This window comes from Necator americanus, chromosome I (assembly GCF_031761385.1).
Source record: "Necator americanus strain Aroian chromosome I, whole genome shotgun sequence".
In the NCBI taxonomy this organism is placed as follows: Eukaryota; Metazoa; Nematoda; class Chromadorea; order Rhabditida; family Ancylostomatidae; genus Necator; species Necator americanus.
In genome coordinates this window covers 29,822,862-29,850,621 of record NC_087371.1, presented here as the reverse complement: position 1 = coordinate 29,850,621, position 27,760 = coordinate 29,822,862, and the positions used below count along the sequence as shown (strand labels likewise).

Here is a 27,760-nt window from a genome sequence, read left to right as displayed (position 1 = left end):
AATCTTGCCACTTATGAGGCTTCTCTGTGTCACACTCCACCTAGTTCCCCCCCCCCCCCCCTTGATTTCTTCGCATTCGTGATTTAATTCCCCCGATTCCGGCACCACTTAATGAAGAGATACCTAGGATTAGAGATTGAACGATAGCACTTTCTGCTAATCTCCTTTTTCCAATATCCGGATGAAAGTAAAGCTGCATAAACTCTACGTTTCTTTTAGATTCTTCCCTATATCCGCTAAAGAACTTTAAATACATTTTTTACATTCTAAATCCTTCTCAATCACAGCAAATTCCGGATTCAATATTCTCCCTAAATATCGACAAAAACTCTAGAAATTTTCTTCTTCTTTTGCAGACAACCATAAGCAATTGCATTGCGCAAAAATCGGAATTTAAAGACCTTTCAACTCAGAAAAGAACTATAACCGAACTCAAGGGCAGAAAAAAAAAACGAAAAGCAACTCACTATGGAAATCGATCCGAATTTGTCTCCCACCGCCACCGTATTGTAATCCAAGACGCAAGATGTGGTCACATATCGAGGAGTGGTGTCATCACAAAAGATCACCAATTGATTCTCCTGGAAAACAGGAAATCCTTCTAAAGCACCTTAAGAAACCGGTCAAATAAGGGAACTTCTCGTACAGCTTTTCTGTACCGTACAAAGTGTACGGATTCTTGTGAATCTGTTACGATAATACGTTGCCCTGTCGATTGAATGGCGGTGATTTGCACGGGGAAGTTCTGAAATTACCACTCCGTTATTCGCATTCAATCATACTTTTTCTCGTTTTTCACGTTTATCCAGCAGCCTACGGTAAATAACTAACGAATCCTTTATGAATAGTCAACATTGGCAGTTATTGGGGACGTTGACGGCGAGCTCACATATACATACAAGTATACAACTACGCAAACTCTTACGTATTGTTGTCGGATGACAGCACGTAATTATGCGCGGCTACTAATCGTTTTACAGCTATTCGTGAAGTCAAGCAATGGATGAATGACATTTCGTGAACAAACAGCGTCCTTTTTTTTAGGTTGATATCACTTTCTTCCTCTTGTTCATCCACATTTCTTGAGCTATATGAAAACAATACAGGAAAATTCAAGAGTATAAGTTGATACGGCGCTTGAAATCAATTAATTGATCTCGGCCAATCAATTTTACAGCAAAATTTCCTGGAGATGGCAAAAAAAACTATCGTTTTTCTTGAACCAGAAACAAACTTCTAAAGCGGAATTCCTACAAAAGGAACGACCATCAGATATTATAGGTAAAAGGTCAGCCATGGAAAAATCACTCGATGAAAAATTTCCACTTGAAAGAAAATACTTTAATGAGCACTTAGCTCTACTTATAATGACGAATAAAGTAGCGAAAGTACACCCTGTTTCATCTTCGTCGGTGAAAGACTTCGGCACCTTAAATTTTTCTATTATTCACACCACTGAGTGCTGATTTGATTAGATTTAGATGAAGTTGACTTTCTTTTTGTTCGAAAAGTTTAAAATTCAGGGAATTCCTCATGTTTTGACCCCTAATCTGAAGGGCCACCACCTTACGAAGCAAAATTTGAATTTCGCAGTAATCACAACGAAAAAAAGTTGCTGTCGAGTAAAGCGAGTAGCTGGGTAGGTCAGAATAAATTTGCAATTTGAGGAAGTACGGAATGAACAGAATTCCGGACTATAAGTGTTGTCAAATCTTTCATTTATCATGTCATCTCTTCGAGTTCGAGTTCGAGAACTACACTCAAATCCCATAAATTTGATGATTAACACCCATGAGAATATCAAGAATAACCTTATTAACTAATCCTTAATGATTAGTTAGCATTGCCAATTATTTTTTAACAACAATTTTGCAACTATTCAACAACTTTTCCGTAAAACAAAATATTTACTGATGTCAGCTGTAAGCCCTTTGCTTGCTTAAACACAAGCTCCCTTTGCGTGTTTTTTTCCCCACTTTTGAAACGGCACGCCCACAAAGTGATGGCTCCGCAACTCTTCTCTGCAAGTGTATTTCAACTATAACTTTCCTCGACGTTTACGTTCATTTTGTGTAATTAAACGCGTTAAAGCAGTGTTATTTATGTTTATTACCCTGATTTCAATTAATGCACTCATTTTTTATTCACCTCAAACACCTGCTAAACAGGTGTTTCTCCGGTCTCCAGCTATAAAATCATAGCAAGTTGTATTTGAATAGATCGCGCTGCTCCCCTGACTTTGCAGAGGGGCTGGGGAAGCAGTTCACTCTAGAACGGGGGACTACGGTAACTGATTTCTAAACTACACCAACTAATTACTAGTCAGATAGTGTATGGTGGATGGTCAATTCTCAGCGATGGATAATCATATTGTAACATTCACGTCAATCAATCGAATACTGAAAAATTCGACAGCAAGTTGACGCGAAAAAAAGGATGCTTTACACATCCTCTTCGCGGTAAAAAAAAAAGCCGCTGTCGTCTGCACACATATAAAAGTTATCCTTACACAGTCATCACTTTTGCAATCGACGATTTCCGCGTATTTTTGTCCTTTAAATTAGCACATTCGGGGAATTCATCTCACCTAATACTTTTCTCCAACCATGAATTGTTTCATTGTATGTACGGAGAATTTATGTGACGTATTACAATTGTGAAGATATACTTTTACAATTCCAGAAAATGAGCTAAGCATTTTCTGCAGCAGTTTTTTCAACATATAGAGTTGAAAATGATTGCCGACCCGGTGCATAACTATACATGCACATTTTACGAATGGTCACGCAACCCACATCATGCCAAATTCTTTCGAATTTTCTCAATTATTTCTGTGTTGACTGTATTGGTGGTAGTCGTGGTACTTGGAAATGCTCTCGTTATTGCCGCTGTTCTTTTACGAAGACGACTACGTTCGGCTACCGGCCTGCTTATTCTTTCACTAGGAGTGGCCGATCTTTTGGTGAGTTCAGCAGCTTAGAATATTATCCCCCATTAAACGTGGATAAATTCCAGGAACAAAAAGAAAATCCGCAAACATAGAAATACGAAAAAGATCCAACAGGCCCATTAAACCCATTTAATACTCGAATTTCTTACTTCCATCTCACTTTTTAAATCGTTCACGATATTTCCATCCCATATTTTTAGAACAATTTCGTTAACTACAAATAAAATACTATTATAATTTCGTTTTCAGGTAGGGACAGTTATTCTGCCATTCAGTATTGCGAACGAAGTTCTAAATGGTTACTGGATCTTCGGAGAGACATGGTGCACAATCTGGCTAACAATGGATATTTGGATGTGCACAGCATCGATCTATAACCTTGTCGCCATATCTATTGATCGATACATAGCAATAATCAAACCATTGAATTATCCTATGCTAGTGACGAAATTCCGAGCTCGATGTACCGTTGCGATTGTGTGGATTGGATCATTTATAATCTGTAGCCCAAGCTTTTTCCTCGCATCTTCTATAAAGGATGTGAATCAGGAGCCGTGTAAATGCACACCCGCTAATGCTGGTCGCGCCTACATAACCTTTAGTGCTTCGAGCAGCTTTTATGTGCCTATGGTTATCGTGATATTTGTGTATTTCCGTATCTACATCGCCGCACGAGCAGCAACTAAGAGTATTTATTCTGGGATGATGCAAGTGACGGCGAATGCCAATAAGAACACGAAAAGCTACTTGATCAACCATCCTAATGTGTTGGCGAAGGAATCCTTGCCGATGTTGCGAGTGCATCGTGGATCATCAGTCACTAATATTCGTCCACCACATCTTTCATCGAGAGTGACGTAAGTTTCACAAGTTCAATGTTACATGTTAGAATATTAATGTTAGATTGAGATTAATGTTAGATTATTAATGTTAATGTTAGAATATTTTTCACCATTAAATTGAGCATATTTCAGTAACGCGCATAACGGTAGTGGTGCAACGAATTCGCAAAGAGAAAGCAACGCTTCCCTTCCAACGATCAGACATGATGGCGAGGGACAAGTTTCCGTTCAACATCCTACATCACCGAATAGAAGAGTATCACGTGATAAGTCGCCAGTTCCAACAAAAATGACTACGGAGAAAGCCAGTACCGCCTCAGAAGATTCTGCCGGGTGAGACAAGACTGTTCTTCCCTTTCCATAGAATCCATCAATGAAAATCTCTTTCACAGGTCGCCAACAAAGCAGAAGGCTGCCCATCTTGAGCCGGAAGCAAACTGTGATATGCCGACACCAAAGATACCTTTGCGAGCAAAACTTCGAAACAATCCGTTGCGAAAATTAATGCAAAGAGGGCATGCGAAGAAGAGCGGCTGTGCATATGAGAAACGACTGTCCTTAGAGATTAAGGCGGCAAAAACAGTCGCAATCGTGACGGGTTGTTTCATTTTCTGTTGGCTTGGATTCTCATTGTTGTATGGTCTCGAATTACAAACAAATGACGTCATATGGTCGGTGCTATTTTGGCTTGGCTACCTGAACTCAGCGTTGAATCCTGTGATTTACACTGTGTTCAATCGAGAGTTTCGCACATGCTTCAAACGACTGCTCACATGTCATCATCTGAATCATCCGACCACTAACAAGGTGAGCAAATAGCGATTTTTTTTTCAAACGAAACATGACAAGAAATAAAATCTACTTCCTGATTGATTGCTTGAGCAACATAAATTTGGCTGCATCATTTCCGCTTCATACAGATACTACTAATGAATAAATTTCGCATCCTCTAAGTGAATATACTCAGGCTAATATCGAATATATGGTGGCTCGTCTAATTTCTCTACATATACTATCTCACACCTTCTTTTAGTACACGAACAACTCGTACAACTCAAACGTCCGTTCTGGAGTCAATAAGAACTATCGTACAGCCTCTTCTCCACCACAAATGTACGCTGGGAACACGAACATGCCGTCAGTTAGCAAGTAGGAGAACCGAAATGATCTGACATACACACCGGTACTGCTGCCAAAGATTTCATCTCATTGCTTACTACAAGTATATCTGTGTTTTTTTTTTCTAAATCTCTTCTTTTTTGGTATGAATCAAAAAGCTAAAGTATATAAATTAAAGACGGGTCCAATGCTAACATCACAGGCGTGTTGTTTGGTAGTGTTCATTCACGTGTTCATATTTTCCTTCTTTATTGAATATTTTGTCCTTTGAATAAAAGTTATTCAAGAAGAGGCTATAATGAACATGGCTCACCTGCCCTTATGAATATAAAAAATCAACCTCCATCAAATCTCAAAATTAACGGCAAAGTAGCACCTCTATATGACTGAAAAAAAGTGAAAATAGGGTGAGTGTGGTTCAGGTCCGCTGTATTTACGCGGTCGATGGTTCGAAACTGCCTTTCATCCCTCCGAGGTCGATAAATTGGTACTACACTAGTCTGAGAGGATAAAAACACTGACTTAACACATCGGCTAGCCCCCGCAAGTTATTATATGGGCCAACATGCATTCCAAAAAATTTCAGCGATTACGAATTGCACTAAAACGTGTTGGTGCATTCAAAGTGGATTCATACGCCAGTAATTTTATCCTTTATGACTGAAAATACGATTTCAGAACAACATATTTTTCGAAAGATGATGATCAAATGATTATTGCTGTGATATAAGTGGTACTAGATCACTTCACGTGCATTGTAAAGCAAACCGAAGACAAAAATCATTCTGTATTTGCCTTCCTAACAACCTCACCACAGCATCTTCGGCAAAATGTGAGCACTTTTTCAAAATAAAACTCCATTTAAAGATTGGCATACTGAACTTAGTGTATAAAAGTATGTAAACTTAGTTACCAAAAGTAAAACTACAAAAAAAAAGAATGGAAAGGCAGAACGCTAAAATATTAGCAAATAGAAAAGATTTCACTGATTGATTTTCTGACAAAATTCACCTGTTTTCATTTGCCAGTATAGCAAATATGTCTATCTCAAATTTACCTCTACTTTCAAGAATCTACATCAAGTCATGTTTTGAAATTCAAATATGTACAAGCCTGCACTTTTCCTATTGTTTGTTCAGATGTTCCACCTAAATCAACAATTGAGCTCAAAAGTGCGTGCCGACGGCTTCAATACAGCATTATTCTATGTTTTGATGGAATCTTCAAAATCTTATTTGGAAAGGAAATTAATTTGAAAGACGTACAAAATCGTAATTTATAAATTCCCTTAAGGTATGTAACAAAACTTGCGTACTTTCTGGCCAAAAAATAATATCAGACAGGGAACTCGTAATCTTCAACAAAATTATGGACTTCAATGACCACAGATAAAACATTGTCTATATGGAATTACTTCCTTTTACTTCTTACTTTTTTTATCCCAACTACACTCAGCATATCAGAAAATGAATAACCGTAATCCAAAGTACGTACAAATGCTACCACTGCAGCAAAGCTTTAAGTGCAGAGATAAAAAGCAGAAAGAATTGCATTTACCTTAGCGGTAACCTTACACCACTCAATTTCTCACACAACATTATCCTTTGTATTACGGTAATCTCAAGAAAGGTAGCATGAAATTTGATGCTTAACAAAATAGAGAAGATAGTGAGATCGTCTAGGATTTAGTTAGTTTAGTTTGTTTATCAAGAATTCAAAGAAAGTGATTATGTCGAATAGAGCAGTGTGGGGAGGCTATTCTATTTTGGATGAATGAGCGTTCTTGGAACCCATGTGTGGAGAAAGTAATGATGTCTAACAACAGCAAGAGCTAATAAGCTAATATGGAACAAGCAAAAAAAAGAGTGCAACATCAATGCGGTAGCGTTGTCAAAATAGCATTAGCTTAGAAATACTACTTTGAGTAAAAGGGTCCTTACTTTGGAATAACTGTGCAGAACGCGTAAATGAGTAGTAGGTAAAAGAACAGAAGAAATTAGAATACTCACTTTATTCTCGCATTTGGCAAGTAACTTTTTCTTTCCGAATTCATAGAGGCGCAGATGATTAGACATTCCCACAAGAGCTGAACCGCGGAAATCATGGATCGCGTTGACAGGCTAAAACAATCTGCGGTATTTTTTCTACAAAACATTCCTCTTCTATAGTTTATAAACGCTTTAGGAGAATCCTCACGTATGGCGTATCTGTGCGATGAATAAGTTCAAAACGGTCTCCTGCAGCTGTCAGAAGGAACGTGTAAATGCAACCACGGGTACTTTTAGCAACCTTGGAAGAAAGTGAAGATCATGTTACTCGGATAAAAATGAAACAAAAAATTACCTGACTCAATTTTTGAGCAATAGTGCAACCTACAAGGACCATCAAGGTATCTTGATGACTTGCGAATTGCACAAGAGCGATGCTGCAACAATTAAACAATTATCAACACATTCAGCAAACAAAACCAAAGTGCATGTTGAGGTACAGTTTCCAATTTTACAACGTTTTTTTCTAAAATAAAAAACAGTTGTCCATAACTATCTCCTCTCGATGTTACTATGTACTGGATTCTTCTCACCTATCGCAAGGACACACGAAAAAAAAAGAGAAATAAATGTGGCTTTCCGGTTTAAGGACGTCCAATGTTTGTATAATAAAAGGGACATTCTTTGTGTGACATCTTACCATTTCGCAGCTTCATCCTGAGGAAGTTCGAAGAGTGATAGAACCTCGCCGCTTTTCACATTCAGAAGACGTACAACGGACGCCCATTTACCTAAAAAAAGTTGATTTTGGTGGGTGAAAGGGCTCAGAACTCAACAGATACGTAGTAGTTTATGGTATAATAGGAAAGCAAGTTTACCTGTAGCAGCCTTAGCTGCTCCGTACACGGTCTCATCTGGTCTATTATTTCGAAGAACATCGGCAATTTCTTTCGCTAATTCTACTTCTTCCATATCAGTAGCAAGACGAACAATATCCTGAAAGCTTTATTCAATCAGAATAATTTATGGTGTTTCTTAAGATAAACGTCGAAAAGCACTCAATGTTTATTTTAAAAAAAATAAATTAATAATAATAATAATAATAAACTATGAAAATAAAAAAAAATTATCAGAAGGTCTTTTTTTCTCAATAGTTTTATTCAACTATCTCTGAAAACGAAATTTCTTTATTATTCAAAACTGACTCCAAAACACATATCCTCTTTAAAATGATTAGATTTTTTTAGTCAACAAAAATTATTCAAAAGTGAATATCTATTATTTACCTCCTGGTCTCAAATGTGCAAATATTTCATCAAGCACACTTAACACTAGCAGAAATTCAGAATACAAGCAATCTCAACTCCATGATGGCATATTTCTACTGAATTTACCAAGAATTTTCTCTAACGAACATATAGTTCTATTCTTAGGAGAGTAGAAAGTCTCTCTTAAGAAAAGAACTAGACCAATTCTGTTGTAGGACTGTCTTCATACACATCTTATAAACTCTCACTACCACATCTTTCAGTTTTATTACCGTAATCCGAGATCGTAGATCTAAATCCACAACTCTACCGAGTCGGTAAATCACGGCGCCTAATATAGGTGCAATAAGGTGAAACTAAACCTACACAGAATGAAACGGATGTCTGGGTTCCTGAATCCTTCAATCGTACCCGACTCCAATTACGCCCACTTAAAATGAGCCATAGTGCGCTGTGTTGAGGATACATTTCTAATTTCATATGCTACAACCCTACTACAAATTTATTTCCTAATTACAGTGTTTTTCGTGTGTAGCACGGAAGAGGACAAATCCTCCTTCTCCTACTATCATAAAAGTTGCGACTCAAACGAATTCAGTCTTCAATCCACCACGTGCATTATCCCTATATCAAACTCTTGGAGAACTAATAGCATCGTCCTAGATCCGATTCATCTGATTTTTGAAGATTCAGATGTAAAAGAGTTTACACCTGGTAAGAAATTGGCATAACGTAGAAGTGTCGTGAGAACTACTTGTACCTTGTGTAAGTAAAAAGTTATATATGCATACACAAGAACTTTCAAAAGCATGAAGAACTCACATCGGCCATATCGTTTCGTTTTTTGTCCAGAGTAATTGTCGTGTACGCTGCATGGTCAGTTTCAATGATCATAATTGAAGTCGCTAATGGGTGAACGATCATTCGTCGAGGTGTGAACTTCAGAGGATAGGTGATATGATTGAATGATGCGCCAAGCTTTTCTACTGCCATGATCCTGAAAACAGAGTTTGTGCGTAATGCAGTGCTAGTGTGTTATTTAACATCATTACCTCAAAGTATTTTCAGCAATTGCGACGATTCCTTCCAGACATTGTTCTGAGCTGAAACTTGAAGCCGACTCCAATGTTACGTAACTGAGTGGAGTGAGATGGAAACGATTTTGATAGTGATACAAGAGCCAAGATCGCGAAGAAGTGCAGAGAACCTTTAATAATTGACGTTAATGATTGAATCAGGCTATAAACTTAGAACAAAGCCCAGTAAACTCACAGCATCCTTGTTTTGGCTGCGCACGCGGAACACCCTCACTGGCCTGGTTCCCAGATATCTTGTCCTAGTGTCCATCATATCTCCAGTAACATTATCAACAGTCGTTCGCAAAAGACATCCGTTCTGCAAAAATTTTACATGAGATGAAATCTTCTCGAGGGAAAAGACTTAGTAGTGGGGAAAATACTACATATCAAGACAAAGAATTAAAGCAATGAGTCAAAACCAAAAAGTTCATCAAAAAAGAAAACACAGAGCAAGAAGGGAAGTAAAGGAGCTGGATGACCAGAACCTTCTACAAAATACTGATTGTAAACGATACGAGAAAAAGAGACGTCCATTAAGTACCTGAAGACCGATGTTAAGATGGATAGTCGATTGTCCTTTACCATCTTCACTGGTTGTTTCAAGAAGAAGGAGCGACTCCGGTGGAGATGGAAGAGCTTGCATACTGAAGATGAAGGAGTGATTAGTATTTTTGAAAGTCTTGTTCTCATGCCAATACAATAGTGAATTTATCACCGCTATACCTTAGAGGACTGAGGGTGTCCTGGGGATCCAGCGAAATCACTCGTACAGTACTGTCGGCAATTCCAACAGTGAGGAAGCGTGAACGAAGTTCTCCTTCAGGAATTTCACTTAAACTCATACACAATACCTCATGTGGCCATGAAGTCCGCTCAGTGAACTCATTCAGCTGACCAGTCTAAAAGCAGCTATGACTTGTATTACTGGCTCTTTATTAATGTGATTTCAAAACTTACGGGATCAAGCTCGAAATACACGAGTTCACCACCAGCTAAAGCAACAGCAACTTGTCGTCTAAATAAGGAGTGATAATTTGAGCAGAATAAAAGCCAATTATGTAAAATTATGTGACCACAATGTGTACCACAAGAAGGGTGCGAAATGTTAAAAAAAAAACTTGACATAAAAAAGAAAAACGAGAGAAAAATAAGGAAAACTTGATTGTTTTTCTTTTTAATATCCAAAACTTTAAACTTTAAATAGCAGAAAAAGTAAATATACGACATAATTTGACCTCGACGGGTTCTTGCATTTCTCTGATATCTCTGATGAAAAAGATTGATGTACCACATACTCTAACTAAAACGCTCTAAATGACAAACGAATTTAATCTATCTTGTGTCTAAGCGACCACAAAGCTTGAAATATTATCAATATAGGTGCGATAGGGAGAAGCCGGACCCTCCTCAGGTGAAGGGGGTTTGGCTCATGGGGTGCAGCGCAAGTGAAAGGGGTCCTTTCGCCAACCGCCCAAAAGTGAAGGGGGTAATTTTGCCAACCGTTTAAAAGTGAAGAAGGCCCCTTCCCCAACCGTTCAAAAGTGAACGGGGTCAGAGCACCGGGTCCGACTATCGCATCCATGATTATCAAGCTGTAGAATTAATCACAACAAGTGGTTGGTTTTGACATTTTGAAGCGAAACATCTCGAAGATTGAAAGAATTGCACGAAGGTCATGTACAGAAAAGGCAAACTGATCAAACAGAAAAATTCCAAGCCTAGGAACGTGAACGACTAAATCTATGAAAGGACTAGTTTACAAGAAGAAGAAACACTTCAAAACACTAATCATTTAACTGATGTATTTAAAATTAGAATGAAATATGAAAGAAGAAGTAAAGTGAAGAAAGATATGAAAGATGAAGAAAGAAGAAGTCTAGTAAAATATTGCTAGATTTTCATTAGGGCATAAAGAAGTCTATGAGTGGAAAAACCTAACCGGTTCATCGCACACTTCACAATCTGTCGTTTTCCTGGGGTCTTCCATTCATTCACACGACGATCCGAACGGATATGCCGAATACCCTCCGGGTAAATCTGTGTATAGTAGAGTGAGACAAAATGAAAAAGGATAGTAATACACCAAACCCGACAGGGGAATTCAAAGTAGTCAAAAACCAACCTGAAGTAATGCATCGTCACCAATGATTCCACAACCAAGCGTAGGAGTTGTGGCCATAAAACCAGAATCATTCGCCTCTTCGACAGTTTCACCAATCGCCAACACAAGTGTTGCATTTACGAAAGATACAACAATGTATGCATCGTGCTTATCTAAAACGGACAAGTAATATTTCCAGAAAAATTGATGGAAAGTTGAAGTAAATTTTCTCTGAACCATCTATGTTCTTTTTCACAGTCCATACCGCATTCGGGTTACCAGGAAGTTCAGATACGGCCATTTCCGACACCTATCAAAAGTGAATAGGTACTTTGGAGAGCTTCAGAAGCAAAAGAAACTAACCTCTAGACCATTCCTGAGAACCCGAAGAGTAGATCGTGCACCACGACCCACTAACGCATATATTTGAGGTGCATCCTCACGTGCCAAATCTCCTATCTTGAAAGCTAACATTACAAAAAGTAACCGCGTTGATCAAAAGACGTTACCACTTACATATGCATCCGTCAACGGGCACAGACTTTCGATACGGTCGATAGGGACCAAACTTTTCAACTCACGAATGCCATAGAAGAAGGTCTCGCCTTCGTCCAAATGCATCTTTGAAGAGAACTCGGGCTCTTCCGGATCATCTCCCAAATTGGCGATTTGATAGAGATGACTGAAATTAATATAATTACTGTACAGCTTTACTCAGAAGTCCTAAATAACAAGATGTTTCCTATACAAAGAGAGGATTGTGTCAGTTTCTAATAGCAAGAATCATCTACTTCTCAGAAGATCTGACCAGTGTTCCTGCTGTCTAACTATAATGTGTACAAGAAAAAAGTGATTGTCCATTATTACCTCTCTCTATCATGGACTATCATGGAAATCTGTAGATAACCTAAAGAAAGTACGAAAGTTTCCCAACACATGTAGAAATTGTGTCCAGTTTATAAAAAAAGCTTTGGCTATCAAGCTTCCACCGTTTATAAAACGAAAATAGGTCAAAACCTATAATGTCGATGACTACCTGAACCCGCACCTTCTACGACATGCCGATCATCATAATAATAACCATATGCAAACCCTAATTGGTAGGTTTTGCAACGAGCGCAGAACAAAAATCATTAAATCTATTATTGCTGAAGAAAATCGTCTACGACCTACACATCTTAGTAGTCAGCATCTTCGGTTTCCTCTGAAGGTAAGGTCCCGTAAATTTCTATAAGGCACAAAAAGAAAAACACAACCATTGCTTAAGATTTTCCAAATGTTTCCCGCTTCGCCTCGATCCTCATCGCCGCTCACAACAAAACCCTCAACATTCTTTAACACTTTAATTCGTCAACTCATTCAAATGTTCTGTCACAAATCTTATCACACCTTAAGCTCGAAATTTCCCCTAAGTAATGTAATCCTGTGGCCGTCAACGACAACCTAGTAGGCTCTGCAGTGGGTCAGTTCAAGTATCCAGGTTTGAAGGCCTCTTGTTCGCTGTTTGTGCAAATTTGCGTCGCGCGTCGCAATTCTGCGCTTTGTATATAGTGGGACCGAAAGCGCTTCATTCCTTGAAAGGATAACTGACCATGTAGTCTTAGTTATTCATTAACAACTCAAACGTGGAAAAATTACAATATGTGCGTACTACATTATTCGTTCTTCACATTTAACAGTATTACTACGAGCCCGTAGATTAACTTCAATAGAAACTCACTGATCTCCAAATTCACTAGCGACAAATAAAAATCCGGTTTTGAGGATGCACATAGCGTTCGCAGCCGGTACAGTATCGAAATATTTGACCTTCATCTCTGTCACCAAATCTTCGTCGGTTTCCAAGGTAACCTTAACATGAGTGCTCAATTATAACAAAAAAAAAAAAACAAGGTAACAAGTTAATGAATGCATAATCTCGAGAAGTAGTAGCTAGATAAAAAGAATAGTGGAAAGTGGAAAATTCCAGCCTATAGAAAAGTTATGACAAATACGTAGTTCTGACGTTATTGGTGTGCAGGGTCTCAGTGGTGTCCCGCTGTATTGTGACCAGCGATTAAACACTTCCAAATCTAATTCTATCTCTAGAAAAAAAAACAGAAAAAGAAAAAAAAAAGTAAATAGAAACATATCTCTAGAATCTAGAGCTTCACCGAGATAAAAACTGTTTAGTACCCCCATAGAATGAATACGGGAAAAAAATTAAAAACAAGCAAAACTCAAAGACATCGTGAGATTTTAATTGTGATTTAAAAAAAAACACATGGTCATACCTTGAAAAGATCTCCTTGTTCGGTCTGCAGAAGGAAGAAATACATAAGTTTTGTTTTATGTGTAGCGGCACATATGATCATAAGTGAACGATCAGGATCATCGAGATCATTCTGAAGAAAATATTTCAGAATTTCATTTCGTTAAAAAAAAACAGCAGTGTAACCTTACCCTGCGTCGCGGAATGGGACATCTAATGTCTGGTTGCTCTCCCAAGTTTTTATATATCAAATAGTTCTCGCAACAAAGAATAACCCCGGATGGCCCTTCATTCCCTCCAGGAACTATAAATTAAACAATTTACAAGATCCGAGTAAAACATAGCTAGTAAGATGTATACCTGCAATAATCATCGTAGCTTTGTCGTCCAGAGGCTCAGCATACTTTCTGACTACGTGATTAAGACCCAGATCAAGCTCGTAGAAAGTCAGCGTCTGTTTGGTCGTCTGTAGTGCTTCCCCAGTTGGGTCGTGTTCTGCATCCTTAAGTTGCAAAGTGAATTCATTTAGATGTGATAAGGACGGAAGAAAACAGGAATCACAATCACCTCATAATCATATTCAAGGCAAGCAAAGGTTGGATTTTCAAATCCGACATCGATTCCGACCATGCCATAGCAAAGCGTGTATTGCTTGTGAGCCTCCAGAGGAGAAGAAATTGTCAAACGCGCTTCCGCATCACGATTCATGATGTACACTAACTTCTGACGTTCGACAGCTCCTAAAATTACAAAAAGAAAAGCTTGAGATAGGTTAGAAAGTTGCGAATTCACACTCCAACCGATCATGATTGCTCGCCCTTTCGGATCAACTGCTAAATAATGCCCGGGGACGATTCGGCGGCATCCAGTCTTCCCAAATGTTTCCTTAACAAGCAATGATCAATCATAGGACTACGAGAAGTGAGAAATTCTACCTGATGAACTCGAACGAAAGAGTTCTTTTCGGTAGAGTATTCCAATATAACAATACGTCCTGAGTCAGATCCAATGGCAATATAATCTAAATAGAAATGATGGTATACAACAATTTTGATAATAAACGAAACATAGAAGAAACTTTAATATCATCTTCTAGCAGGCGATAAAATTTAGTAAACATATTCTTTGAGAAAGTCACCTTTTGTGCCTCCAGTTAGACGAAACGGCATCAAGGATCGTACAATTCCAAATACTTCATGACTGCATAGGACCTAAAGTTGTTAATTACAAGCTCCCCCAAAAAAAATTATAGCAGTACTTTATTGCAGAGCTTTAACGTAAAGGAAAAAAAAGAATCATACACCTTCAATGAAACAATAAACGAATAAATCTTTATTAAAACAAATCTTTTCGAAAAAAGTTTCAAATGACCTTCTCTTTTCTTTTGTATTCGACTCATCTAATACTAATGAAATAGAGCACAGACACTAAATTCCAAGCTGAGAATAGTTAAAATCAAACTCTTTTCACTACAGCTCCTTACTAGGAGCTTCAGTCGTCCAGCGAATGAGCATTTAGAAGCAAGTCTTACTGCCCTAGTAACCTCTACATACTTCTTAATGCCTGAGATCATTTGTTCCGGTCTCAAACAAACTAATATTTTATTAACAAAGTAACAATAGTAAAAGAAAAGATTATTGTGAACAGCACAAAACACACCTTGATTTTTCCTGTAGTTGGGTCACAGAAGAGTAATTGCAACGTTGATCCACGTCCCACACAAATTTCCTTTAAAAATAACGAATTTTCCGTAAATTCTAGGAAGAAAGTAGAATGAACGGAAACATAAAAGAGCAATGTAAAACCTGTGCTTTCGGTGTTCCCGAGAAATTCCCGTGAACTGCTTGATTAATAGCCGTTTGCCCTTGGAGAGTAAGATTGTACAGATGCATATTCGTTCACAGCTGGATATACGTTAAGATCGCTTAAAATTCGAAACGACTGCTCATCGACCAAACAAATAAGTTTACTGTGCTTATAGCTTGCTGGGCACAAGATGAGAACGAGGTTCGGCTGCTCTTCCTGGAAGTATGAAGCATGAATGGATTTTCGATAGCGAAGAAGTGCGAACCAAAGTGCCACGCAATGACTAGGAATAAGAGTACGCAGAACAAAGACAGATCAACAACAAATATCTAAGAGAAACAAGAAATCTGCAAAGATAAGTTGTTGTGACGACCATAAGTTCCATTACAGAGCTGGATAAGTAAACAGGAAACCAGAAACACACATAACATCTCGTTAGAAAATTGAGATTCGAAGGACGCCGTCGCGTGGCAGGCCACGGACACCACACACAAGAAGTCGCCATAAATCTCAGGGCTCCCAGCACAGTTCACAGGAGTGCGGGCGACGCGTTGTGAATTCATATCCAGTAGATCTGTCCTTAGGAAGTACGATGGAAACGAAACCATCGACGAATTCTTTTTCGAGTCATGCTATCCAGTATTATTTGGCTCTTTGCAACGACACATCCCTAAAGGACCCAACTGTTTGTTACAAAAACATCTCCAGTGCTAAAACGAGTTGCAAAGCATTTACGCTGCATTATGCGAGTGTTCGCAGACAAATCTTTGTTGCATAGCAATGTATCCAACCAAGGCACATTTTTTTTTCATTTAACCTGCTGGAACAATTTTATTGGGCACCAGGTCCGGCAGCTCTCGAGAATCATCCATAAATTCGATGTACGCGAAAGAAACGAGCAAAACCAACCTTTAGATTGCGGGTGAACGCATCGAAAAAGGCTTAGAACAACGAGTAAGCAGCCATACTTGGTACTGTCAATGGGTCACACTTTGATCGACACTACTGCACTCGTTTCTAAGCTGTCGAAAGCTTACCCAAAGTCAAAGGAGGTTAAAACAAGAGGCAGCTGATATCCTCGGTAAACTTCAATTACCTTCGACACCGTCAGAATATGGTTTATTCAACTGAAAAGCTGAAGGAATCCAGTCTGTTCTTGAGGTCGGGCTTCATCAGCTTCATCCAGTGTCCTAAACATACGCATGGGTATGATTTTGGTGGATAGATTGTACAAGGCGCTCAGCATATCAGACGGTAGTTCCGAAGGTCCTCTCGGTAACCTTTCTTATGGATAAGAACGGTTCGCGAGGTCTTCCACTGGTCTGGGATTCTTTCTCTCTGAAGACAGGAAGTCATGCGCGCTGCTACAATTCCATGAAGCGGATGAAGACGAGCCCGAAGAAAGTCTGCTGATATAGAATCAGGTCCGGGGGCTGTGCCAAGTTTCATGATCTTGGTAGCGACTCGTACTTCCGAAGGGAGAATCCGTGGTGGAGCTTCATCAGTGGGGATGATCGGGCTTGACACAGGAGTTGATGAACGGAAAAGGTTCGAGCAGAACCTCTCCGTAATGATTTCCATCTCACGACGAGAAGACGTGCGAGTCCCGTCTTCGCTCAGCAAGGCTGCTAGCGGAATATTATATTCGCGGAGATCCTTGCGACACTTCTTTAGACTCGTTCTTCTTTGTGCTGCTTCCAGAATCTTCTTCTGCCTGTATTTCTTTTCCCTCCTGCAAAGTTTTCCTGCAGCTAATGTTTGTTACTAACCGCTCAATGTGCTATGCATCCAGGTCAAGCTTCAAAGTCCTTATTTCCAACAGTGTTGTGGTGGTTTTCGGAATTCGGAATGCAAGTATTGTCCTGCGCGTCTTCGAGGCACGTTAAGCACAGACTCGCATCTTCTTAGCAGCACTTCGTAGTCTAGGTTTGGTTTTTTTTTTTTTTGGGGTTTTTTTTTTTTTTTTTTTTTTTTTTTTTTTTTTTTTTTTTTTTTTTTTTTTTTAGTTTTTTTTTTTTTTTTTTTTTTTTGTTTTTTTTTTTTTTCTGGAGGGGGGGGGTATTAAAAAAAAAAAAAAAACCAAGAAACCCCCCCCGGTTGGGGGTTTTTGGGGGGGAAGGGGGGGGGGGTGTTTTTTTTGGGGAATTCCCCCCAAAAAGTTTTCTTCATGAAGAGAGACCCAGAAAAGGGGAACCGGACAAACCAGCGAGACGGTTGCCGTTTTCAGTCCCCACTTCAAAACTTCCGATCCTGTATTTGTCTCCTGTGGCGTTTCCTTGTTTTGGAGTATCTAACATCGAGTTTCTAGATTGGACCTCCTGTTGCGGATCACTTTTCCCTGCTCCTTGTAAAGCACGTTCAATTCAGACTCATTTGCTCGGTAAATAGCAGAATGAATTTTTGGAGCAGAAGACGCAGACGAAGGAGTGGTGACAAAATCTCATGAGAATCGACAAGATGGGCGACAGATGGGTGCCCAACAAAACCAAAGCCACCTAAATTCCGTGACGGGAATCTTCTATCCGCGAATGATGAGTCAGTGATATGTCACACGTCGCTCCGTCCACTCTTTGTCTCTTGGGAAGCAATCACGTAGAATTTGATACGCTCTGCCGAAAATGCCACGTAGGTCCGCGTCTATGAATACTGTACCAGAGCTGTAACAAAAAAACCTGAGACAGTCTCCACGGCGAGTCGCGCACGTGCCTTCGTCCAGAACCGAACACGTCCTGAGCAACCTGAGATTTGATCGCCTCTCACCAGTCGCCATACCGATGTCTGAGAAGGTACACTGTGTAGGGTAACGAGGAAATGTGCATGCTGGAGCGGCAGGTGGGCTTTTCCCCGTATTAATTAAGTAGCCCAGTTAACTTTCACTGCAGATCGTCACCAACCTATGTGGATCAGGAAACCAACTTGCATCATTTTGTCAAGACAATGGTGAATCTTAACAGTGGTTTACGCTTAGCTAAGCTTCTTATTCCAAGAAGTGGTAATGTCAGAGGCGTGGAACTCTTTCTCAGCTTGGGAAAGTTTGTCAGAGCACGTGCTACCGCGCTGAATCGTAGTTCACTAGGACACAACGAACAACAACCACGGATACGTACAGGTCTCGAATGGCTGACAAGGGACAGAACATAACAAACAAGAGAGTGGTGATGAAAGTTTACGGATGTAAGGTCCATAGGTAGATTAAATCATCACCCCACGAATCTCAGATGGAGTATTCGTATACGGGATAATAGATTATGGAGTGGGTCGTGATTTCGTTTCTTACTAATTGGCGTAAAAACGGCCTGGAAGATACGGCTTCGGGCGTTCTGGCGCGCTATCTTCTACAACGAGTCCGATTGGAGCGCTCCAGCCTTGCGCGGCGCCGTATCTTTCGGGCCGTTTTTCACGGCAGTTAGGAAGAAATGGACGGAATCACCCTCCATAATCTACTATCCCGTATAAGAACACTCCATCTGAAATTCGTACCACCTCAGATTCGTGGGGTGATGCCTTTAACGGCTAAAAAGCGTGCGGAGATATACAAAATACAAGGTTTTCATCAGTCACCCATTACTCTCGCTCCCTCCTACAAGCGGCAGTAAACGCAATGTGCTTAGGAAAACAGACCAGCGGCGACACATCCGTCGTTGCACCGGCTGAGCAAGTCGTGGGCAAGCCCGACTAAGACCAAAAAAGGTGAGTACAATACAAAGAAATGACTGTTGAGCTTTCTCGAGTATCTGCACCCGTCCACCAGAATATCAGTGCCATAGAACATGAATCACCAAACAAAAATCACCGAAAGTTTATTCTTTATCGATTTTCTAGTGATTGGAGTAAAACAAAAGTCTCTCTTTATAACACGTTGTCCGGACGAAAGTCGTTCAGGGCTTCTGTTGTGCAGTATACAGCCGCAAAAATGAACTCCTAGCGCTCGCTTTGCAGCAAGCGATAACGAATAAAAACGAAGTGATAAGGCAAGTTAGTTCGAAATGCGTCGACTATTATTTGGCCTTCTTTTGACAGGTTTAAGATTTCGTTTTTTTTTCTTTTTTTTCATGAAGCTGAAACACTTCTGGGTTATACTATATGATTAAGAATCATTTTTCATTACAGTAACCTGTTCTGCTCAATTCTTTAATGAAGATATCGTGAAATATGGTCAAACGTTGTTCAACGACTGTACCACATGTCATCTAGAGGAAGCTGTGAAGCAGCATCCTGACCTCATGGAAACGGTAATTTAAAAAAAATAGGATATTTCTTGTAGTCCTTCACTTATTCTTCTTTTTCTAGCGTACTCGTTCACCCTACTATTTTTTTAGCGGGGGCTATCTCCACCGCAACGCATCAAACGCAGCCGCGTACACCGTGCTTCAAGTCGTTTGAGTGTTGCATCGTAAATCAAAGTATTTTGATCAGAATATATATATATATATATATATATATATATGCACATATCGGACTTTTTAATTTTCAATATTTTTTAGGAATTGCAACAAATCTTTAACCCTAAAGAATTAGATGGTTACAGTGGGAGTCGCTTAGAACTGATTTCTAATACTCTAACAAATAGACACTAATGCCTACTGTCTGTCTAAACATCGTAAAATTTCGGAGTTCTTCAGGTGGTATCAAAAATTCCAATACTTCCCAGTGTGTTTCGAGCAGACGCCTTGATAATGGTTAGACGATGGGAGAAGAAAATTGTTGAGGTTGTCAGATCGTCCCTCCGGACACATCCGAGGTTATCTCTTTCCTTGTCGTTTAGAGTCCAGCTTCCGATTGTCGAAAAATCTGCGAGACGCTGGAGACGAATACTACGGGATGCGGTATGATTCTCACTTTGAGCGAACATATGGTAATCATTTGGATTTCATTTCTACAAAGTTATATCTTTTCCTAAAATTCCCTGTATCCGGTTTTGTTTTCATGATTTTGAAGTTAGGTTCATTCACGCTTGTTCCGTTTATAGTCGCCTAAAGATGTGTTCAGCTGAGTGAACGCGACGCACCTGCCGCAATATGCGCTCTTTCTCTCCTTGTCATGCATCTTCTCTGTGTTCTGGAATAATCGAAGAAGCACGACAAATGGGAGAGGGGACGTATGCAAAGGAGAAGGTGGGTGCGTTGCGCCATCACACTCACCTAGTTGCACCAGACGAAACATTGTTGGGCACATTATCTGTTCTCATAAATATAGTCACGTCAAAACAGTTGCGTAGCGGGGCTGTGCTCGAAGTAGTGCGATGGCGGGCAGCGGTTAGGATCGAGGCGGGACCCTTGCTAGCACCTCTGATCTACTACTACGTTAAAGGCATCACCCCACGAATCTGAAGTGGTACGGATTTCAAGTGGAATACTCGTACACGGGATCGTAGATCATGGAGAGGTGGGCGATTCCGTCCATTTCTTGCTAATTGGCGTAAAAAACAGCCCGGAAGATGCGGCGTGTGCACACGGCTGGAGCGCTCCAATCGGACTCGTTGTAGAAAATAGCGCGCCGGAACGCTCGAAGCCGTATCTTCCGGGCCGTTTTTTACGGCAATTAGGAGGAAATGGACGGAGTCACCCCCCTCTCCCTAATCTACGATCCCGTATGCGAATAATACACCTGGAATCCGCACCTCAGATTCGGGGGTGATGCCTTTAACCGCACCGGTTCGATACGCAATTGCACCGCACTTGATGTCGTTTTGATCCGACTATACCACTTGCTAATTTCAGTCGAAATTTCTGATCGCTATTCAAGAGGAGACTAAGAAAATTTGCAACGATGAAAGGAAATGTCTCGAGCAACAACGTGACAACATTCTGCTGGTATATAATTGATTAGCTTACTTTGGCACAACAGAATTTTCACTAGCATTAAAGTGAGGTGGTGCCAAAAATAAGAATATTCAACGTTTTTTTTTCCAGATCAGCGCAACAATCAAGGATATCATTCGTGCTTTGGCCTCAGCGTTTGATCCTCAAAACCGCTGCGATGTAGGTATGTGATGACACACCTACAGTAGGGTCAAAACGACATGAGGCACGTACGCAATTGCGTACGAGGCTTCTCTCGAAGCGCTTCGGTGGAACGTAGTGGCTAGGAGCGTGGTGAAACCCTTGCTGGCACCAGCCATCGCTGCAATTTGCGACAGTCCTACCAACTCCAACGTTCCAACTGCTGCCTCCACCGCGCCGTTTCGAGCGCGTACGCAAACGCACCGCAGCTACACTCGTGATTCATGTCATTTTGACCCGACTATAACTCTAGTACAACCCAGGAAAGATCCCACACATGTGGCTAGCTCGCATTCACCTGTCTCCTACTCAATTGATATGATTTTTTTCCATATTTTCTTCCGTGTACTTCATTTAATGGTTGGATATAGATAGAAACGTAACTATTATATTTCTAAGACAAGAACTAGCAGTAGTAAGATATAGTCGAGTCACTTGAAGAACCAAGAACATCCACTTGAAGAAGGATGCAGTTGTGTAAGCGACGGAAGAAGCAGTGATGCATAGTTGGGTCAAAACGACATGAAGCACGGACCGCTGCACAAGCGGCCGCGCTCGGAAGCAGTGCAGTGGAAACAGCGGTTGTAATCGAGATGGGACCATGGCGAACTGCAAAGGTGGGTGGCGGTAGCGTGGATCCTTACACGATCCCAACCGCTACGCTCCACCGCTCCGCTTTGAGCGCGCCCGCTTGCGCAAATGTCCGTGTTTCATGTCGTTTTGACCCGACTATAGTAGGGACCACCATAATTAATGGTCCGTGCAGAAGAAATTCTAGTCCACGAACAGATATTGTGAGGTCGGCATGGAGCTTGGTGCAGTTATGTAGGCGATTGCGTTCGAAGAGCCACGGTGGAGAAAGCGGTTGAAATCGAGGTGGGATCATCGCGAACTGCATCAAAGGATCCCTAGCAGGGATCCCCGCTCGATCCTGACCGCGATACTCCAAGGCGCCGCTTCGAGCGTAGCCACTTACGCAACTGCACCATGCTCCTGGTGACCCTACTACACTAACGATTGCAATCAAAATGGGACCCTCGCTAGCTCCACTAATCTGTGTAGTTGGCTCCACCGTTCTGCTTCAGTCGCTTACGCAATTGCACCATGTTTAGTGTCGTTTCGCTCCGACTATCTTTGTGCCGTTACTCGTGCACTTTAATTCTGTGCGGCTCAAGAAGTCAGACGATTGTTAAAGGCATAATTTCGGTCAGCTTACCTAATAATTGATTTTGTGGTTTTATCAACTGTCGATATTTTCTGCGATAGAAAGGAATTTGAATTGCGCTCTATCACCTCGGGTGAACTCACTTTTTACTGCAAATCCGTCCACTGGTTTGCTTTTTATAAGGAATTCAAAATGACTTCAGTTCTACATTAAGCTCAAAGTAAGTTTTAGATATGACTACTATAATGACTCAGAACAGGAAAAAAACAGGGCTGTCCTTCTTAAAGGCACTCCACGAATCTGACGTGTTATGTATTTCCGAATGACAACTTTATATGAAGTCGTAGATTGCGGGATCGGGGGTGGTTCCGCTCTCTCCCTAATCGTGGTAAAAAAAAAACAGTGTGAAAGACTCCGTTTTTCACGACGATTTCAGTTGCAACGCGCCACTCTTACACGCGCCGCATCCAGCTGCGCAGCGGCCGAAGACCAGTGAGCTCTCCTCGAGTGCCTATTCAAGTGAAACCAACGAATAAGTTGTTGAGGGGACCAGAACGTATACATAGAGGAGCGTTCCTACGTTCCTCGTAGGAACTAAAGCAGTTCCCACGCCGCTTTTTAAGACGATTAGGGAGAGGTGAGCGGAACTACCCCTGGTCCCGCAATCTACAACTCCATTCCTACCTTTTGCCGTGGATTCCCTCACCACGTCAGAATGCCTAGTATGGTATGTTGCCTTTAAGTGTCATTTATTTTCGATAAAAAGGTGCCCGAACGACTGCAGTCGGTGCCGATTGTGTTGAATACGGTAGGCGTGGTGCACGTTCGATTGGAGCAGGTTAGAACGAGAGAGAACTTGCGCATGCATGTCTAGCAGAAAAGCGTGCGTTGCGGCAGATCGACTGAACATGTTTCACTATTGTTACGCTAGGTAACGGGATCTAATTTTGATAATTTTTCAGACGGATCATCTTCAGCATTGGGAAATTTCGAATTATCAAAACTCTATACAAATGGGCAATTTCTAAACTGTCAACTATGCTACTCGTTCTTGCAGTTTCTTGACACTGCCATAGCCGGTGGCCAGACAAATACCTCCAAGACGATCCTTAATGGTACACTAGTATTGCTCCTCGGCTGATCCTTACTGATGCATATCAAAAATTGTTTTTTAGCGATCGGTGTAGCAGCTCAGGATGTTTGTGTCGCCATAAATTTACCTGCTCTTCTGCATCTTCTGGTTCCTGCGCTTGGAGATCTCCAGGTGATAAGACTTTGGTTTCATTGTTATTTATTTAAATTATTAGAGAAAAACTTCAAATTTGTCCAACAAACGAGACATTCCATATAGTGGGAATTTTTAGTGCACTGTTATGCCCGAGGTCATCATCTTCGTGTTCCAATTTGTCATTTCTCCAAAACTCGGCGCAGAAGCTCAGCAAACATGTTCGGTATGTCGATCCTAACTTTTTCCACTAAAAAATGAAACGACCAACAATTGGCTGAGAACCGATGGCGACAAATTTAGTTCACTAGTTCTTTTTTAGTTTAGTTTAGTTTTTTAGTTAAGTTTCACTAGTTTCACAAGCTTGACACACTCTTTCTTCCCTTTCCAGAAATAAAACAGTAAAATATGGCGAAAATACACAGCTCGGCCAAGATTCGTAATAATAGGAAAAATAATATGCCAAAATTTGTTTAAAAAATATCTATGTAGCGTCAATATGGGCTTTGTGTAGTGTAGCGGTTAGAGGTTCCGCTTCCTGCACGATCGATAGGAGGTTCGAATCCGCCCTGGTGCTCACCAAGCCTTTCATCCCTCCGGGGTCGATAAATTGGTGCCAGACTTGTCTGGGAGGATAAAAACACTGTCTTGACCCATCGGCTAGCCCCCGCAAGTCATTGTTTGGGCCAGTTACACGTTCGTGAACCTCAAACGATTCTGAAGTGGAGTGAACGTGGGGGCGCATCCCAAGCGGATTGATTAACCCCAGAAACTTTATCCTTTATCCTTTACGTAACATCTAGTGCATCGTGAATACGTAGCTATCACTTCACTCTTATAGAATTTTATCCTTATTTTATTCCTATCTGTATTCTTTATTTTATTAGTCCTTAGGACACAATCATGTAGTCGATTCTGCGAATTAGTCTTGTTAATTTGTAGCAGATGATAACTCAGGAAGGCAGCAATTTTTTAGAGCTCTCGTTAGGTTAAACTGACAGATATCATCTTCACGAATCGATCGATACCTAGACCTAATGATAAAGGGCAGAGTGGAGCTAGCGAAGAAGAAAACAAAAAAAAAAAGATTTGTGTTCTTTCTTTTTTTTGTGTCGGACACTTATATACTCTGGTTACTGTAACTGCATTTTTTCGATAATTTTATCATTTTTTAAAGTTTTTTCCTGCTTCCGTGAGCTCGTGTCTAATCGTCGTCTCCCCTCTAGTCGGCGAGTTTATTGAGTGGTGCTCCCTTTATGTTAATTAATTAATAAATTAATTATTACTTACGTTTTGTTTTAATTCGTTAATTCATCCTAATATCAGTTGTGCAGCCTTTATTATTACAGAAAACCGCTAGCTGTTAAGGAATCCGAAATTTTTTTTCTTACCAGCTTTTTGAGAAAAAAATAAAAAAAAACAGCTATTTTTCTTTGTTTTTGTAGTTATTCTCCCTTTATCAAATCCATATTCAAAGTAAATCTAATCGTTTCAGGCTCTTTACTCCTACTGCAGTGATGTGTTCGATCAATGAACGTTCGACGACATTTTCCTGCGCTGGAAGAGATATGTAGTTACAAGGAATAAAATATTCTATATTGAAAAAATTGCAATTGTTATTTCATCGAAATGAACAAGCTGCAGCATCTCAAGCAGATTACTAAGCGCCATACATTTTGGACTTTTTATTACAAGAACTTGCATCGATAAAGCAAAAAAAAATTACTTGTCATCTCAAAATTCACGAACATCCGTCTACTATAAAAACTAGACCGGTAGATGACGAATCAGCTGATCAGAAATGAAATAGTACGAAGTACTTTTAAGAAATTCCCGCATACTTCCTTGAAACAACAACAAAAAAACATATTCCGTAAAACACTTCTTGAGATCATAAGAGCTCATTCGGTCCATAGAAAAACCGTTCTTGTCCTGTCGATGTCCTTCACCAAACGATTCTTTTCAGGTACCCCATCTACCTAGTTCCATGTTTCAATTCCGTCAATTGCATTTGTGATTTCATCGTGTAGTATTTTTTTTTGTCAAAGAAGGATAAGATATGTTTGATATAGTTGAAAAGGATATTTTAATAGCTGAACCAGGACAAACTTTAGTTCTTGTACTTTTAAAACCGCTCACGTCTATTTCTCCCTCATTCCATCTTTTCACAGATTTTGAGACTACTATCATTAACAAATCACGCTAAATTGTAACATGGAACTAGGTAGATAGGGAATCTGAAAAGAATCGTTTGGTGAAGAACATCGACAGGACAAGAACGGTTTTTCTATGGGCCGAATGAGCCCTTATGATCTCTGAAGTGTTTTACGGAACACGTTTTTTTGTTGTTTCAGGGAAGTACGCGGAGATTTCTTAGAAGTATTTCGTACTATTTCATTTCTGATCAGCTGATTCGTCGTCTACCGGTCTAGTTTTTATAGCAGACAGATGTTCGTGAATTTTGAGATGACAAGTAATTTTTTTTTTTACTTTGTCGATGCAAGTTCTTGTAATAAAAAGTCCAAAATGTATGGCGCTACGTAATCCGCTTGAGATGCTGCAGCTTGTTCATTTCGATTCGGAATCGGACGCATTACGAACGCTTTTATAATGACCTGAGGCTTAGCTGATTTGGAGCCGCATCAAAACGACATGAAACGCGGTGCAGTTGCGTAAGCGACAGCGCTCGAAGCGGTGCAGTGGTGTAGAATCGAAGGGGACCTTTGCCAGCGTCACTCATTGGTGCAGTTCGGTTCCACACCTTGATTCCAAGTGCTGGCTCCACCACGCCGCTCCGAGCACAGCCGCTTACGCGACTACACCGTGCTTCATGTCGTTTTTACCCAATTATATCAAACCAGTGTTTTTATTTTCCCAAACAAGTCTGGTGCCAATTTATTGATCCCGGAGACATGAAACACTAGACACTAGGGCAGTTTCGAACCATCAAACGATTATGCGGTCACAGTCGGACCTCACACCGACTGCGCTAGACTCGCTCGTCTCTGTTAATTATAATTAACATAAACTTAACTAAACTAGCTTATAACTGGAGAATATTTTTGCGATTTCCTATTGGTGTATGAAAGAAAGGGGAAAGCAACAAAGAAACCATCATAGTATGTAATATTTATGCGTATGTTCTTTGAAAACGAAAAAGGCGGGGCAGACTAATTAACTGTTTTCTTCATGCCTTCATAATGAGCTACCAAGTGGACAAAATCGAGTATTTTTGGCAGCTTTTTTTGACATAAATAGTTTCAGGTGCTGGGATCTCTCCAACACTGTCTATCTCGGAATAATTTTACTACACTTCTTCGTTTTCTGCCGAAGAACATACGAATACATAGGGTCATAGGTGTGAATCACGATTATTATCATGCTGATCTGCTCAATTATGCCCAGTATGCCAAAAAAAAAGGTGTGAGAAATTGCCCCTGGTGTGCCAGTACTCCTTACAATGCAACTTGTTACACGATAGAACTCCAAGGAGTTTCATTTTCGCCCAACTTCTGCAGTAATTTAACTCAAGCGAGCAGGAGAAGCTCTCCTATCTGCACAATTTCAGACACGTTATGGATTGTCATCGTCGTACTATCCGTAATAAGTTGCATCGTTGGAGAAATGGGGACAACCACGGTGTTTTTGGATTACTACCGAGAACAGTGCGTCATCTTGCGAAACATGGGTCAAGCTAATATTAGTGGATTATGAACATCCCTATTATTATTCGTGGTGAGACCCTAGCAGCAATCTCAAGGACTCTACCCTCACACCCTCCAGTGTGATCGTGACATATGTGGAAGCCATGACAACCTCAAGAGAGGGGAAAAAAACATGAAAAATTTGAAGGAAAACACAGTGAATACTATAAGAAATCTCGAAAAACTTATTAAAAAATGATGGCTGGTAGACGTTTGGAACGGCTATAGGAACAAAAATAGAAAGTACACTACTCATTAAT

General features: G+C 40.3%; 5 protein-coding genes across 7 annotated transcripts in view; 2 read left to right on the top strand and 3 right to left on the bottom strand.

Moving 5' to 3' along the window:
• The window catches only part of RB195_007283 (uncharacterized protein), a gene marked incomplete at both ends in the record, with an annotated part of 37,963 nt that extends 22,473 nt beyond the window's left edge, over window positions 1–15,490 (bottom strand). Inside the window, 28 exons of one of the 3 annotated variants that reach the window (XM_064180834.1) lie at window positions 468–581; window positions 647–745; window positions 6,921–7,031; window positions 7,108–7,200; window positions 7,255–7,336; window positions 7,600–7,690; window positions 7,778–7,895; window positions 8,990–9,164; window positions 9,220–9,374; window positions 9,440–9,562; window positions 9,788–9,890; window positions 9,970–10,145; window positions 10,204–10,261; window positions 11,186–11,283; window positions 11,369–11,520; window positions 11,585–11,657; window positions 11,711–11,806; window positions 11,864–12,029; window positions 13,068–13,198; window positions 13,621–13,731; window positions 13,790–13,902; window positions 13,959–14,100; window positions 14,166–14,338; window positions 14,399–14,483; window positions 14,534–14,619; window positions 14,737–14,809; window positions 15,258–15,326; window positions 15,404–15,490. In XM_064180834.1, the coding sequence (XP_064037673.1) occupies window positions 468–581; window positions 647–745; window positions 6,921–7,031; window positions 7,108–7,200; window positions 7,255–7,336; window positions 7,600–7,690; window positions 7,778–7,895; window positions 8,990–9,164; window positions 9,220–9,374; window positions 9,440–9,562; window positions 9,788–9,890; window positions 9,970–10,145; window positions 10,204–10,261; window positions 11,186–11,283; window positions 11,369–11,520; window positions 11,585–11,657; window positions 11,711–11,806; window positions 11,864–12,029; window positions 13,068–13,198; window positions 13,621–13,731; window positions 13,790–13,902; window positions 13,959–14,100; window positions 14,166–14,338; window positions 14,399–14,483; window positions 14,534–14,619; window positions 14,737–14,809; window positions 15,258–15,326; window positions 15,404–15,490 (3,153 nt within the window). Of the gene's footprint in view, window positions 1–467; window positions 582–646; window positions 746–1,234; window positions 1,298–6,035; window positions 6,060–6,920; window positions 7,032–7,107; window positions 7,201–7,254; window positions 7,337–7,599; window positions 7,691–7,777; window positions 7,896–8,989; window positions 9,165–9,219; window positions 9,375–9,439; window positions 9,563–9,787; window positions 9,891–9,969; window positions 10,146–10,203; window positions 10,262–11,185; window positions 11,284–11,368; window positions 11,521–11,584; window positions 11,658–11,710; window positions 11,807–11,863; window positions 12,030–13,067; window positions 13,199–13,620; window positions 13,732–13,789; window positions 13,903–13,958; window positions 14,101–14,165; window positions 14,339–14,398; window positions 14,484–14,533; window positions 14,620–14,736; window positions 14,810–15,257; window positions 15,327–15,403 lie in introns of those variants that run through there. The other 2 variants (XM_013445978.2, XM_013445975.2) reach the window with 2 other exon arrangements.
• On the top strand, window positions 2,735–4,945 carry RB195_007284 (uncharacterized protein; the record flags this gene model as incomplete). The annotated part of the gene is made up of 5 exons (XM_013445977.2): window positions 2,735–2,962; window positions 3,200–3,807; window positions 3,925–4,125; window positions 4,185–4,599; window positions 4,826–4,945. 5 exons carry the CDS (start codon window positions 2,735–2,737, stop codon window positions 4,943–4,945), a joined length of 1,572 nt encoding a protein of 523 aa, XP_013301431.2.
• Window positions 15,491–16,643: 1,153 nt separating the features above from the next.
• Window positions 16,644–16,985, bottom strand: RB195_007282 (uncharacterized protein; the record flags this gene model as incomplete). The annotated part of the gene is made up of 1 exon (XM_064180833.1): window positions 16,644–16,985. The coding sequence occupies one exon, from the start codon at window positions 16,983–16,985 to the stop codon at window positions 16,644–16,646; it is 342 nt and encodes a 113-aa protein (XP_064037672.1).
• RB195_007281 (uncharacterized protein) lies at window positions 16,644–18,174 on the bottom strand (the record flags this gene model as incomplete). Its single annotated transcript, XM_064180832.1, has 2 exons — window positions 16,644–17,136; window positions 18,077–18,174. 2 exons carry the CDS (start codon window positions 18,172–18,174, stop codon window positions 16,644–16,646), a joined length of 591 nt encoding a protein of 196 aa, XP_064037671.1.
• A 1,216-nt stretch (window positions 18,175–19,390) lies between these two features.
• On the top strand, window positions 19,391–25,330 carry RB195_007280 (uncharacterized protein; the record flags this gene model as incomplete). The annotated part of the gene is made up of 10 exons (XM_013445979.2): window positions 19,391–19,424; window positions 19,515–19,636; window positions 20,027–20,113; window positions 20,170–20,259; window positions 21,125–21,217; window positions 21,317–21,389; window positions 23,534–23,686; window positions 23,747–23,835; window positions 23,936–24,022; window positions 25,292–25,330. The coding sequence occupies 10 exons, from the start codon at window positions 19,391–19,393 to the stop codon at window positions 25,328–25,330; spliced, it is 867 nt and encodes a 288-aa protein (XP_013301433.2).
• Window positions 25,331–27,760: the final 2,430 nt, after the last annotated feature.